The sequence below is a fragment of the Leucoraja erinacea genome, chromosome 21, assembly GCF_028641065.1.
Source record: "Leucoraja erinacea ecotype New England chromosome 21, Leri_hhj_1, whole genome shotgun sequence".
Taxonomy (NCBI): Eukaryota; Metazoa; Chordata; class Chondrichthyes; order Rajiformes; family Rajidae; genus Leucoraja; species Leucoraja erinaceus.
In genome coordinates, this window is record NC_073397.1 from 11145281 (window position 1) to 11158117 (window position 12837).

The 12837-nt window shown below is 45.8% G+C and overlaps 1 protein-coding gene across 1 annotated transcript in view; it reads left to right on the forward strand.

The window, feature by feature from the left end:
* lama5 (laminin, alpha 5) overlaps positions 1 to 12837 on the forward strand; it is a 265684-nt gene that overhangs the window by 125119 nt on the left and 127728 nt on the right. Inside the window, exons 12-16 of the mRNA XM_055652107.1 lie at positions 662 to 802; positions 3031 to 3168; positions 6501 to 6635; positions 8317 to 8451; positions 10599 to 10736. Coding sequence (XP_055508082.1) covers positions 662 to 802; positions 3031 to 3168; positions 6501 to 6635; positions 8317 to 8451; positions 10599 to 10736 — 687 coding nt within the window. The remainder of the gene's footprint in view (positions 1 to 661; positions 803 to 3030; positions 3169 to 6500; positions 6636 to 8316; positions 8452 to 10598; positions 10737 to 12837) is intronic.

Here is a 12837-nt window from a genome sequence, read left to right on the forward strand (position 1 = left end):
TGGGAGGTGGGTCACAACTTGTCTCTGAGCTTGTTAAAATAGATCAAAGGGCACAAAGACCTCTCAGCTTCTCTCTGCATCCAGTTAGACAAGGTTTAACTAACCTAAACAATGAGGACTGAAACGCCAAACATGACTGTATTTCATGTTGACACGCTTGTAGGCCATAAGACCATGGAACAAATTAGACCATTCGGCCCATTAAATCTGTACCACCATCCGATCATAGCAGATCTGTTTTCCCCTCTCACCTCTATTCTCCTGTCTTCCCCATGAATTCTCTAGCACCTTATACCTGAACTCATTAGGCCATTAACAAGAACAGGAATCCAGAATGATTTTCTTTTTGAGACACAAGAAACTTAGATGTTAGAATCTTGAGCAAGGCACAAAGTGCTGGAGGAACTCAGTGGTCAGGTCGCATTTATAGAGGAAACGGACAGGCAACGTAATGGGACAAGGACCCTTATTCAGACTGCTTTTGTTTTGTCTTCCAAACCCAAACTACTGCGTTGAGAGTACAGAGAACTTAACAGTTCCAGCTTTAATCGTAGCACAATATGTAAGAATGTTAGGCAGCAGCTCTAAAAGCTGCCCCACCCTGCCACCCCTAATAATTTACTAATAGTAAATGTTTATTGACCATGTCTCTGTTCCATAGACTGTGACTGCAGTGCAGTGGGAACCCTGAACAACGACTGCCAGCCAGACCCGCAAACAGGGACGTGCAGCTGCAAGCCAAACTTCACAGGCCGCTTCTGCAATCAGTGTGTGTCTCGGCATTTTGGAGCCGGCTGCCAGCGTAAGTTAACTGTGCAGCCAGAGGAGGATTCTGATGGGGTTGAGAGGGAAAGATAGATCAGCCATGATTGAATTGTGGAGTAGACTTGATGGGTCGACTGGCCTAATTCTGCTCCTATCACTTGTGAACTTATGATTCCCACCTTCACTGCCCTGCCCGATTAATGATAACGTCACACTGCTGTCTGCCACCGTCATTGTGAGAGGGTGGATGAAGAGAGATCCAGAATGTGAAGCTGTTCTTGCTCAAAAACAAAGCAAAGGTGCTTCATCCAACTTCCATATTGACATTACCTTGCATTGAAGTGCCGCCTTACCTTGTTAATGTAGTGAATGGTCTTGGAGATGATTGTGCAGTATTTGTAATGGACTTGTATGGGATGGTGGGCAAAGCTTCTGTTTTGAGGTGGGTTTTTAAGGTTTAATAGAACAGGACAGTAGGACATAAGAACAGGCCCTTCAGCCCACAATGCCTGTGCTGTACATGATGCGGTGTTAAACTAATCTCTGTGTTCAAGAAGGAACTGCAGATGCTGGAAGATCGAAGGTACACAAAAATGCTGGAGAAACTCAGCGGGTGCAGCAGCATCTATGGAGCGAAGGAAATAGGCGACGTTTCGTCCCGAAACGTCGCCTATTTCCTTCGCTCCATAGATGCTGCTGCGCCCGCTGAGTTTCTCCAGCATTTTTGTGTACCTTTAAACTAATCTCTGCCTGCCCTGCCCCATGGCCTACTATTCCCCTATCCACGCGCCTCCCTAAAAGCCTCTTAAACACCAATGTGGCATTTGCTTCATCACCTTCCTCAGAATCATGTTCCGGGTACTCACCACCCCATGTTCAGTTTAGTTTAAGATGCATCGTAGAAACAGGCTCTTCGACCCACCAATTCCGCACCGATCAGCGATCCCCGCACATTAACACTATCCTACACCCACTAGGGATCATTTTTACATTTACCAAGCCAATTAACTTACAAACCTGTACGTCTTTGGAGTGGGGGAGGAAACCAAAGATCTCGGAGAAAAACGATGCAGGTCACGGGCAGAATGTACAAACTCCATACAGACAAGCACCCGTTGTCAGGACCGAACCCGGATCTCTGGCGCTGTAAGGCAACAACTCTACTGCTACACCACCATGCCGCCCCACGTGTAAAAATACATAGCACGTACCCCGTACATGTCATTTAAACTTTCCTCCTGACCGTAAAGCTATGGCCCAGAGGCTTTGACATTTCCACTGGGAAAAAGTGAAGAAGGTCCAACCTCTTACAATTTGATGTCCTGCTGTCTGGTCTGTTAATGGAAGAGGCAACGTTGGAGAAGACGTGATTGGGATTTCAAGAGCTTGGCACCCACAATAGTCACCAGTAGAGGATGCACAGGAGGCCACAGGAGGAGTTTTTAATTTAGTTTAGTTTATGGTCACATTTTCTTGCATGCTAACCAATCAGCAGAAAGGCAACACATGATCATAATTGAGCCATCCACGGGTACCTATACATTGATAAAGGGAATAACGTTTAGTGCAAGATAAAGTCCAGTATTGTCTGATTAAAGATATTCCAAGGGTCTCCAATGCAGTAGATAGTAGCTCTGGACCACTCTCTAGTTGTTGATAGAATGGTTAAAAGCTGGGAAGTAACTGTCTCTGGATCTGGAGGCGTGTGTTTTAACACTTCTATACCTCTTGCCTGATGGGAGGGGGGAGACGAGGGAGTGACTGGGGAACAAAATACCCTCAGGTTCCTATTAATTGTTTCCCCCCCCTCAGCTATCCTTAAACCTAAGGGCAGTCACGGTGGCACAGCGGTAGAGTTGCTGCTTTACAGCAAAAAGGCAGCACCAGAGACCCGGGTTTGATCCCGACTACGGGTGCTGTATGTATGGAGTTTGTACGTTCTCCCCGTGATCTGCGCAGGTTTTCTCCGAGATCTTCGATTTCCTCCCACACTCCAAAGATGTACAGGTTTGTAGGTTAATTGGCCTGATAAAAAAAATGCAAAATTGTCCAAGTTGGCGACATGCAGAGTACTGCCCTGCTGACTACAAAATTCAGAAGGTTCAGAAGGTATCCTCGGGTTCTTGATTCCTCTACTCTGGGCAAGAGACTGTGAGAGCCTAATTTAAAAAAAATCTATTACTATGAAGATATTGAGGTGGCTTTGTTTGCTGACAGTTTAAGTTAACTTTCGTCTTCTGAACGGTTCTTCATTTGCAATTGTAGCCTGTCGCTGTTCTGGCCCTGGTGTTACTGCTGAGAGCTGCAACCTGGAGACAGGGCAGTGCTTCTGCCGCCAGGGATTTGAAGGTTTCTACTGCGACCAGTGTGCCACGGGCTACTTCAACCATCCCCTCTGCCAGCGTAAGTTGTGCTTCCGCTTCAACAAAAGAATTCTGCACCGGCAGAAAAATGTCGGAAACATACCAAACCTGCATTGGGTTTTCAGAATTTCTCTTCAAAGATGTGAATGCAGAATACTAACGTTTGGAACAACAAGGAACTGCAGATGCTGATTTAGGCACAAAGATAGGCACAAGGTGCTGGAGTAACTCAGCCGGTCAGGCAGATTGCAGGGGGGGGGATGTGGGGAAATGATCTAGAAGAGGAGGCAGGACAAATGACCTCAGGTGAGTGGGTTCCTTGATAGGCAGATTGCTGGACACAGGCTTGAGATAGAAGCAGGTGTGAGCCCATAAGAAATACATAGTTGCAAACTGTACACTTGTAGTGAGTCCTGGTTAAAACATGGTCACCTATTCATTTTCTCTAGCGATGCTGCCTGCCCCACAGAGTTAATCCAACATTTTGCATCTGTAGAAGGGTCTTGACCAGAAACATCAATCTGAAGAAGGGTCTCGACCCGAAACGTCACCCATTCCATCTCTCCAGAGATGTTGCTTGTCCCGCTGAGAAAACCAGCATTTTGTGTCCATCTTCTGTGAAAACCAGCATCTGAAGTTCCTTCCTACACATTTTGTGTCTAACTAATGTTCGGAATGCTGGCGGTAAACAAAATTGAAATTTAATTAATTTTGATTACCAACCATCAGGAAATTACAATTTTCAGTTCATCTAGAGTACCCACACAAAAATTATCAAAGCCATATAAAATATTTTTAGATCAAAATTTGCATTGAGTGGTTTTTGTTTTTATAAGAGGCCTTTGGTATCTTTTGGAGCTCCAAGGAAAACTGCTTTAGTAATGGAGACACGTGGGATTGCTGGTGCTAGAGGAACTCAACAGTCAGGTAACATCTGTGGAGGTAATTCTGATTAGTACGGGTGTCAGGGATTCAAGGAGAAGACAGGCGAATGGGGTTAGGAGGGAGAGATAGATCAGCCATGATTGAATGGGCCGAATGGCCAAATTCTACTCCTATCACTTATGACCTTATGTAATGGACAGGTGATGTTTCGGGTCGGGATCCTTCTTCAGACCTTGACTGAAGAAGGGTCCTGACACGAAATGCCCCGTCTATTAGCTCCACAGATGCTGCCTGACTCGCTGAGATCCTCCAGCACTTTGTGTTTGCGTAAGATTCCAGCATCTGCAGTTCCTTGTATCTGCGGAGGATGGAGTCGGGACCAAAAAAATAAACTGTTGGAATAAGTCAGCGAGTTATCTGTGGAGGTGAAGGAATGGCCAGTATTTCTGGTTGCAACCGCAAGAAATGCTACACTTGTTGCTTTACCTCCCCCCTCGACTCCATTCAAGTCATTCCACAGTCATTCCAGGTGTGACAGAGGTTCACCTGCATCTCCTCCAACCTCATCTATTGCATCCGCTGCTCTAGATGCCAGCTGATCTACATCGGTGAGACCAAGCGTAGGCTTGGCGATCGTTTCGCCGAACACCTCCGCTCTGTCCGCATTAACCAACCTGACCTCCCGGTGGCTCAGCACTTCAACTCCCCCTCCCATTCCGTATCTGACCTTTCTGTCCTGGGCCTCCTCCATGGCCAGAGTGAGCACCACCGCAAATTGGAGGACCAGCACCTCATATTCCGCTTGGGCAGTCTGCACCCTGGTGGCATAAACGTTGAATTCTCCTAATTCTGGTAGCCCTTGCTGTCTCCTGCCCTTCCTACCTCTCCCTCAGCCCTCGGGCTCCTCCTCGTCCTTTTTCCTTACTTCTCCCCGCCCCCACCCCCTCACCCTCCATCAGTCTGAAGAAGGGTTTAGGCCCGAAACGTTGCCTATTTCCTTCGCTCCATAGATGCTGCTGCACCTGCTGAGTTACTCCAGCACTTTTGTCTACCTTTCTGGTTGAGAAGCTGGATCAGGCTATCAAGAAGCCACCTGACCTGGTGTGTTCTTCCAACAGTTTACTATTTGCTTGCAATATTAATCCCAGTCCTTAAACCAGAGCTCTAAATGGAGCTTTGTTCATCTTTAAAAGTGGCGACTCTAAACTTGGAATTATGTTCTGTGCCTTATTGTGTTTCCTAGATCAAAAACAGGCCATGTTCACATTTATTCAATTTCTATTGTTTTTAAATAGAAAGGCTTACTTTCTTAATTAATTCTCTTGAAGGTACTGGCAAGTTGAGAGGATCAGTGAGCAATTTTCTGGTGTTGATTCAATCTCTCATGCACTTGCATTATTTTAGAAATTAATAGTTTATGTTAGTTTATTGTCACATGTACCGAGGTACAGTGAAAAGCTTTTTGTTGCGTGCTATCCAGTCAGCAGAAAGACAATATATGATTACAATCAATCCATTTACAATGTATAAGATACATGATAGTTTTTTCTAGCAGTTCTGTATCCTTATAAACTAATCGAATCATTCTTGATTAGTAAGGGTGTCAAGGGTTATGGGGTGAAGGTGGGAGATAGAGTTGAGAGGGGAAAATAGATCAGCCATGTTTCAATGACGCGATGGGCCGAATGGCCTAATTCTTCTATAACATATGAACTGTAGATTCTGCAGCTCAAAGTATTTCATTGTGTGTAAAGACCATCCCAAGTTTCGAGGTGGCAAGATGTTTTAGAAATTCAAGACTTCTCCTTTAACATCAGGTCTTTTTTTTTATCATCCTTATCAACCCGTATTTATTTGGAAAGATCAGGTTAAAGTTTCTTAAACTTACCAGTTAAAAGGGTCGACTGGGCTTGTATTTGCTGGAATTCAGCAGGATGAGAGGGGATCTTATAGAAACATATAAAATTCTTTGAAGATTGGACAGGGTAGACGCAGGAAAAACATTTCCGATGTTGGGGGAGTCCAGAACCAGGGGTCACAGTTTAAGAATAAGGCGTAGGCCATTTAAGACTGAGACGAGGAAAGACTTTTTCAACCAGAGAGTTGTGAATCTGTGGAATTCTCTGCCACAGAAGTCAGTGGAGGCCAATTCATTGGATGTTTTTCAAGAGAGTTAGATTTAGCTCTTAGGGCTAAGGGAATCAAGGGATATGGGGAAAAAGCCGGAACAGGGTACTGACTTTGGATGATTATATTGAATGGCGGCTGGCTCGAGGGGTCGAATGGCCTACTCCTGCACCTATTTTCAATGTTTCTATGTTTCTACACGTGGAGGCTGTGAGTTTTAAGTCTAGATTACAGTCATGTTGTATGAATTTCCCAGGCTATCAATGCCAGCTGGAAAATGGAAAAAATGAATCCTGGATGTCAACTCCCAAAGGGAAAGGCTTTTGAAATGTGACTGATATCTTGTTGCTCCTCTTGCAGTGTGTAGCTGCAGCATTGCTGGCAGCCTGCCGGAGGTTTGCGATCAATCTGGGCGATGTCTGTGCAAGGCCGAATTTGATGGAGCTCGCTGTGATCAATGTGCTGTTGGCTTTCATTCCTACCCACATTGCCAGGGTAAGACTCTGCACTGTCCACATGGTTTTGGCAAAGAGTTCTATGGGCCATGAGAAGCAGCCCAGATTGTTTATGGAGTGGGTATGGAGATGTTTTGGTTTGTTTATGGAGTTTACGGCTGCACGGTGGCGCAGCGGTAGCGTTGCAGCGCCCGAGACCCGGGTTCGTTCCAGATTAAGGGGGCTGTCTGTACGGAGTTTGTACTTTTTCCCTGTGAGAGTGTGGGTTTACTCCGAGATCTTCAAATTCCTCCCATATACGATGGGAACTGATGGACCTTTAGGCGAGAAGATTAAAGCAGACTGGAAACGGTTAAAGCAGACTGGAAACGGTTAAAGCAGACTGGAAAAGAGGGGGGAGTTGGATATCTTGGCAAATGAGCAGCTGCCAGGGAATGTGATGGAAGAAGGTGACTGATAGACACAGAGGAGTAGGCACCCCATCACCATTTGTATATCAGCATGGACGATACAGCATTGAAACAGGCCCTTCGGCCCATCGAGTCCACACCGACCATCAATCACCCGTTCACGCCGGTTCTGTTATCCCATTTTCTCATCCACTCCTGACACACTGGGGACAATTTACAGAGGACAGTTAACTTGCAAGCCTTTATGTCTTTGGGATGTGGGGGGGAAACTGGAGCACCCGGAGGAAACCCACGGGGTCACAGGGACGACATGGAAACTCCACATAGACAGCGTCTGAGGTCAGGATCGAACAAGGGTCTCTGGCACTGAGAGGTAGCAACTCTACCACTGTGGCGTTCAAGGGAATCGATAGGGGATCCCACCACAAGTACTAACCCATGACTGACTCGGTACTTGAAACTATTGGTCTAAGAAAAGTTCTTCTCATCTCGGTTTTAAAGGATTTCCCCCTTATCCTTAAGCTGTGCCCCCTTGTCCTGGACTTCCCTAACATCGGGAACAATCTTCCTGCATCTAGCCTGTCCAACCCCTTAAGAATTTTGTAAGTTTCTATAAGATCCCCTCTCAATCTTCTAAATTCTAGAGAGTATAAAACCAAGTCTATCCAGTCTTTCTTCATAAGACAGTCCTGACATCCCAGGAATCAGTCTGGTGAACCTTCTCTGCACTCCCTCTATGGCAATAATGTCCTTCCTCAGATTTGGAGACCAAAACTGTACGCAATACTCCAGGTGTGGTCTCACCAAGACCCTGTACAACTGCAGTAGAACCTCCCTGCTCCTATACTCAAATCCTTTTGCTATGAAAGCTAACATACCATTCGCTTTCTTCACTGCCTGCTGCACCTGCATGCCTACTTTCAATGACTGGTGTACCATGACACCCAGGTCTCGCTGCATCTCCCCTTTTCCTAGTCGGCCACCATTTAGATAATAGTCTGCTTTCCTGTTTTTGCCACCAAAATGGATAACCTCACATTTATCCACATTATACTGAATCTGTCAAACATTTGCCCGCTCACCCAGCCTATCCAAGTCACCTAGCAGTCTCGTCACAGCTAACACTGCCCCCCAGCTTAGTGTCATCCGCAAACTTGGAGATATTGCCTTCAATTCCCTCATCCAGATCATTAATATATGTTTTATACCTGTTGTCTATTGTCTATTGGTACGCCTTACTTCGCACGGTTTGACATCACCATCCTCTCCTTGGGTTCGATGGCTCCTGATGGTTTCTTTTCCTTTATGCAGTTTGCTCATGTGATGATCGTGGATCGGTGGACAACCTCTGTGGCTTCACAGGCCAGTGCCAATGTCTTCCCAGCTACTCGGGACCTACATGTAACCAGTGTGCTCCAGGTTCCTATGGACACCCCAGCTGCTCACGTGAGGGACTTGCTGAATTGCATGTTAAATGTTGCTGTTAAAACATGTTAAATTTTGGTCTCGAATCACAAAGTTCTCCTCAAGGAAGATGAGCAAGACACACTCAGCCCAGAATGCTAGCAGACCCTTGCATCAATTATGTAAAATTGCATTTTGGTCTAGTTAGTGACCCATGGTTAATGTTGCTCCAAAATGTTGAGGAATGCAGTAAATAACTCGTGTTCAGTGTCGAAGATAGACACAAAGTGCTGGAGTGCCTGACTCCGCGGGCCAGGCAGCTTCTCTGGAGAAAAACGAACAGGTAATGTTTCAGAAGGGACTCTTCTTCCGAATGGGTCTTTGTGTCTACTATGCGTTATGGGTCTATTTTTGGAACTTGCACAATGCCACGGGTCTTTAATGTGCTCTTCCATTCTCCTTCTCGCCAGAACACCGTGTATCACCTTAATTCTCACACTGTCATTATTGCAAATGTACCCTTCATGCTTTAGCATTAGCAGCCTAGGATTGTCAATCTGCCACCTTCCTTCGGGTGTAACATGCAAAGCAATAATTGAATTGTCAGACTCATTGGACAAATGTATCGAAGGAATGAGATGAAGAAAGTAGCATGAGTTAGATTGGCTGAGAAACCTGTTTCTGTGCAGGGACTGTGAAGGAGGTCAGGTTATTCTTGAGTGTTGCGGCTGCTGTTTGAGTAAGGTCATATGTGATAGTAGAATTAGGCCATTCGGCCCATATCTCCGAGCCCCATTCTCCTGATTTCACCCCATAACCTCTGACATCTGTACTAATCAAGAATATCTATCTCTGCCTTGAAAATGGCCACTGACTTTATCTCCATGGCCTTCTGTGGCAAAGTATTCCACAGATTCACCACCCTCTGACTTTCTTCCCCCCGCATTTCCTTCCTAAAAGAACGTCCTTTAATTCTGAGGCTGTGGCCTCTAGTCCTAGACTCTCACACTGGTGGAAACATCCTCTCCGCATCCACTCTATCCACAGCTTGTCACCTATCTCCTTTCTCCAAAGATGCTGCCTGACCCACTGAGTTACTCCATCAACTTTGTGGTTGATGATAAGCATAGAAAGAACACTGGCTAACCAGTAGGAAATGAGGGGGGACGAAAGGCACAAAGTGTTGGAGTAACTCAGTGGGTTAGGCAGCATCTCTGGAGAAAGAAGATAGGTGACATTTCAGGTCGGACCCTTCTTCAGACTGATTGCAGTGAAAAGTGGGGGGGGAGAAAGCTGGAAGGGAGGTGTGGGCAGGATAAAGCCTGGCATGTAATATATGGATACAAGTGAGAGGAGTTATGGATCGTCAGATGGTTGAACAAAGGCCAGAGATGAAAAGACAAAAAGCGTGAAGTAAATAGAGAGGAGGTGCGAATTGTGAAGCCAGAGGTAGGAATATAGATGGAGGGGGATGGGGGTAGATGGAAGGAGAGTTATGGGTGTGAATCTTGGTGGAGCACAGGGATGTGAGGGGGGTGCGTGAGGCAGGGGATGTTGTTTGTGGGTTAGTTACCTAATATTGGAGAATTCAACATTCAGAAGATTGGGTTATAAGCTACCCCTGTGTAATATGAGGTGTTGTTACTCCAGTTTGTGTGTGGCTTTACTCTGGCAATGGAGAGGGCCCAGGACAGAAAGGTCCGTATGGGAATGGGAATGGGAAGGGGTGTTGAAACGAGTGGCAAACGGGATATCCAGCGAGCCTTGGCGGACCGAGCCCAAGCGTTCGATGAAACAGTGAAATAGAAAATGGGGAGTGGCCACAAATGGTTTAGTTCTGGTTGGTAAGGTGCTACAGACATCAGGGCAGGGGCTTCAACCTGTTACAATTTATAGAAATTACCTGGATGAAGATCTCAGAGGTTTTGTTGCTAAATTTGATTATAACATAAAAATAGGTAGGAAAGTCAAGTGGTAAAGAGGGACATCGAGGCCACGACCGGATGTAGGAAGGTTAAGGCATCTTTGTGAGCACATCTTTTGACTCGGCCTTTTAATTTATTTTGGGAGGTCGTTTTGTTTCCTGACTTAATTGGCAGTCGTTTGAAAGGTTGTGGAAGTGAGGGAGCCTCCAGGGTGCGATGTGGGGAATGGGTTCTAATCACTGACCGCTTGGTTGTTGAATGCAGCTTGCCCGTGTACCTTGGAGGGCTCGTACATCAATTCCTGTGACCAGGAGACTGGAAAGTGCAGTTGTCGCCCTTACGTGACGGGAGTGCATTGTGACACGTGTGTGGACGGAGCGTATGGCTTCCCAAATTGTCGAGGTAAGGAGCTTGCAAACCTTCTGTGCCCCCTCAAACTGACCATTGTCTCACTGAATAGGAGTGTGGTTTAGGTACGGAGATACAGCATGGGAACTAAACTGGCCCTTTGGCCCACCGAGTCTGCGCTGACCATCGATTCCTGTACCCTCGCACTATCCAACACACCAGGGGACAATTTACAATCGTTACCGAAGCCAATCAACCTGCAAACATGTACGTCTGTGGAATGTGGGAGGAAAACGCAGCACTCGGGGACAACCTACTCGGTCACAGGGAGAATGTACAAACTCCGAATGGACAGCACCCGTAGTCAGTATCGAACCCGGGTCTCTGGCGCTGTAAAGGGCCTGTCCCACTTTCACGACCTAATTCACGACCTTTTTTACTCGTGGGCATTTTTCATCAGGGTAGAAAAACGCCCCAACCTACTTGATGCCACGAGTACCTACGACTAGCATCACGGCCTGCTACGACCTCCTACGACCTCGTGACGACCATGCTGCGAGTATGAGTCAAGGGCAAACTCAGAGGTCATGAAAGTGGGACAGGCCATTAAGGCAGCAACTCTACTGCTGTACCACCGTGAAACTGGCAATATAATCACGGAATTATAATTTTGTGAAATTTGGTCGTCAATTTCAGGGTGCATCTTGAATTCCTGCAGTGATCAAACAGCAGCTTTTTGTTACAAGATACGAACAGTTCTTTAATAATTCCAAGCCATATCTAATTGTCCTGGCTATGGAGTCACCCGATGGGATATTCTAGAGAAGGTGTTAATTGTTTTGATTGAAATGTTCCTGTTTACTTTGGTAAGGTGTCCTTAATACAAATGGGTTGCCATCTCTGCAAATGGCATGATGTGGAAACATACAGGAGACCGTGTGTGACTCTAGGATGTTAATATACCATCCCTGCGTGGTTTCTGGGTCAACAGGTGTTATGAGGCCACAATAAAATTGCAGCTATATCATGTATCTTTTTGTCTTTCTGGTTTGGGTGATAACCTAACCCAATTAATTAGCCAATTCAACAGGCAGTTTCTAATTCCGTTGTAAAATTGAGCTAACCCTGACAAGATTAGAAGGCACTTGGAGTATTTTGTACAATTCTGGTTGCCACACTGTGGGAAGGATGTGATTGCTCAAGAGAATACAGAGGAGATTCACCATGATATTACCTGGGCTGGAAGAGTTAAGTTATGGGGAGAGCTTGAATAAGTTTGGCATGTTTCCATGAGTAAAGAAGACTGAGGGGTGATCTGATACAGGTCTATAGAATTATGAGGGCCTAGACAGGCTTTGTAGAAACTTGGTCCCATGGTGGTAGATATCAAAAAACAAAAGGGCAGAGGGTTAAGTGATGAGAAATTTTAAACGGGATTTGAGGATAAATGATTTTACACAGAGTGATTAATATCTGGAACTCGTTGCCAGAGGAGGTGGTGGAATCAGATACAATTATTATGGTTAAGAGACATATGGACAGACACTAAAATACACGTCATGAAGGGGAAATGGATTGGTACAGTTGGTCCAAATGATCAGCATGCCCACGGTGGGCCAAAGGGCCTGTTTATTTACTGTGTAACTCTATATGGTGAGCAGTCAACTCTGCCAGAACATCGTTTCTACAGAGGACTACCATGGTACCACTGTACAGATAATGTTTGATCCATCCTTCCATCCATGCTCATCCCCATGTGGGCTATACTTGCAGCCCGGAAAACCAATCATGCAAACCAGCCTCCTATCCACTGACTTCACGTTACACCTCACACTGCCTCTGCAAGGCCACCAGCATAATCAAGGTCGAGTCGCATTCTGGCCACTCCCTCTTCTCCCCTCTCCCATCAGGCAAGAGCTATAAAAGTGTGAAAACACACACTTCCTGATTCAGGAACAGCTCCCAGCTGTTTTCAGGCAACTGAGCCATCCTTCCGACAACTAGAACATTCCTGAGCTGGTATCTACCTCATTGGAGACCCTCAGACTATCTTTGATCGGACTTTACTGGCTTTACCTTGCGCTAAACGTATTCACGTTATTCCCTTCATGTATCTGTACACTGTGGATGGCTTGATTGTAATCATGTATTGTTT